Source organism: Charadrius vociferus, unplaced genomic scaffold (genome assembly GCF_000708025.1).
Source record: "Charadrius vociferus isolate BGI_N301 unplaced genomic scaffold, ASM70802v2 scaffold41, whole genome shotgun sequence".
NCBI classification, from domain to species: Eukaryota; Metazoa; Chordata; class Aves; order Charadriiformes; family Charadriidae; genus Charadrius; species Charadrius vociferus.
The window spans coordinates 1,656,844-1,658,574 of NW_009647013.1; the positions used below are offsets into that span (position 1 = coordinate 1,656,844).

Here is a 1,731-nt window from a genome sequence, read left to right on the forward strand (position 1 = left end):
ATGGCGGCACAGCCTTCCGGCGTGTCAGCCACTCCTCCCAGTTTGGTGTCACCAGCAAACTTGCTGATGGTACATTCCATCCCTTCATCCACTGGTGAATCTATTGAACAGGACTGGACCCAGTCCTGACCCCTGAGGGACACCACTCGTTACTGACCTCCAACCAGACTCTGCACCACCAACCACAACCCTCTGAGCTCTCTCTGTCCGCCAGTTCTCAATCCGCCCCACTGTCCATCTGACCCACACTTCCTGCGCTTGCAGCAAATGGCAACTGCTCTCCCGCAACACAGAGCTTCGCCCGGGGCTGCTCCCGCTCCAGAGCCGCCAGCGCGCGTCTGTTTGGTCTGATTTCCCGGTGTTTGTACCGAAATGGCAGGAAACCAGAATAAATGGCAGTCCTGAAATCCTCCTGAATGCACCGTTTCGCCATTTTCCATTTTAACGGGCACAGTGATCCTGATTTGTCTTTCTTCCCACAGGATGGCAACGATTCAGATGACTTTATGTAAATAAAGTCTCTCCATTCTCAATCGTGAGGTGGTTTGGGATGTCTTAATATGTCACCATCGCTAAGAACGCCAAAAAAAAAAACCCAAACCCCAAGAAAGTGAACTCGACTCCATTTCTTCAGAACCTGGTTGGTTCTCCCGGCAGCGTGACCAGCTCTGTGCCACGGACGGCTTCTGACCGGAGAAGATCTATATGTCTGCACGTACATCTCTTTTTGTTTTGTTTTTTTTTTTTTTCGGGGCCGTGGGTGGAAGGAAGCAGAAGTGACTTTCGGTTCTACAAAGACGATGGTATTTATTCTAAGGGAAAGGGGCGGTGGAGCTTTTAATCCGCTGAGATTGAAAGGAAGGCGAACAAAACGCCTGCTGTCTCCCCGCTGTCCTGCCGGCGGGGTGACTCGGAAACGGTTGCCCTTAACTCGGTGTGTGTAACGAAAGCGACGCTGCCGACCGCCTCGCTCTTCTCCGGGCGCTGGCGATGGGCAGCGAAGCTGCGGCATCCCTCTGCGCTTACGGGAGGGGGTACGTTTGGCTGAGCTCACGGCTGCTTTGCAGACCTCCCCGGCCCTCGCTGGCGGTAAATCTGGTGGCTCCTCGTTAAATACAGAGCTCCGGATGATGAAGACCCGGCTGGGTTGTTGTTGCAGCCGACTCGAACGCGCGACCACAGAGTGGCGTGTGCCGTTAGCGCAGCGTGAGGATAGCCCGACGGTGTGTTTTCTTCTAAATTAGGCTTTCATTCTTGGGCTGGTCCTTGGAAACTTTCTCGGGTTTGCGAAGAAGAGTTGAGTTTTACGCAGCGTCTGTGCCTGTCCGGGCCGGAGCTCTCGCCTGGGCGCTCCCTAAGGTTTTGGGAATAAGTCTGTACGAAACTGTCGCGATAATCCTTGCAGCGCCTGTATATACGTCACGATTAAATTCATACCGTGCTGGTAAAACGCGCTGCTGGGTGGGAGTCGCCTGGTGTGCTGCCAGCGGAGCCGTGAGGGTCTCGGGCAGCAGAAAGATGTGCAGAGCGGGGCCGTGCTGGCAGGGGGGGGGACACACAGCAAAAACCTGCCCAAAAAAATCCGGTTTTGGGGTGCAGAATCACAGAATCACCGAATGGTCAGGGTTGGAAGGGCCCTCTGGAGATCATCCGGTCCAACCCCCCTCACCAGAGCAGGGGCACCTCCAGCAGTGGCACAGGACGGCGTCCAGGCGGGTTTGGGATGGCTCC

At 55.3% G+C, this 1,731-nt stretch overlaps 1 protein-coding gene across 1 annotated transcript in view; it reads left to right on the top strand.

The window, feature by feature from the left end:
- The window catches only part of CCDC25 (coiled-coil domain containing 25), a 14,509-nt gene extending 13,688 nt beyond the window's left edge, over nucleotides 1-821 (top strand). The window contains exon 8 of the mRNA XM_009895456.1: nucleotides 483-821. Within this exon, the coding sequence (XP_009893758.1) occupies nucleotides 483-512 (30 nt within the window). The 3' untranslated portion in view covers nucleotides 513-821. The remainder of the gene's footprint in view (nucleotides 1-482) is intronic.
- Nucleotides 822-1,731: the final 910 nt, after the last annotated feature.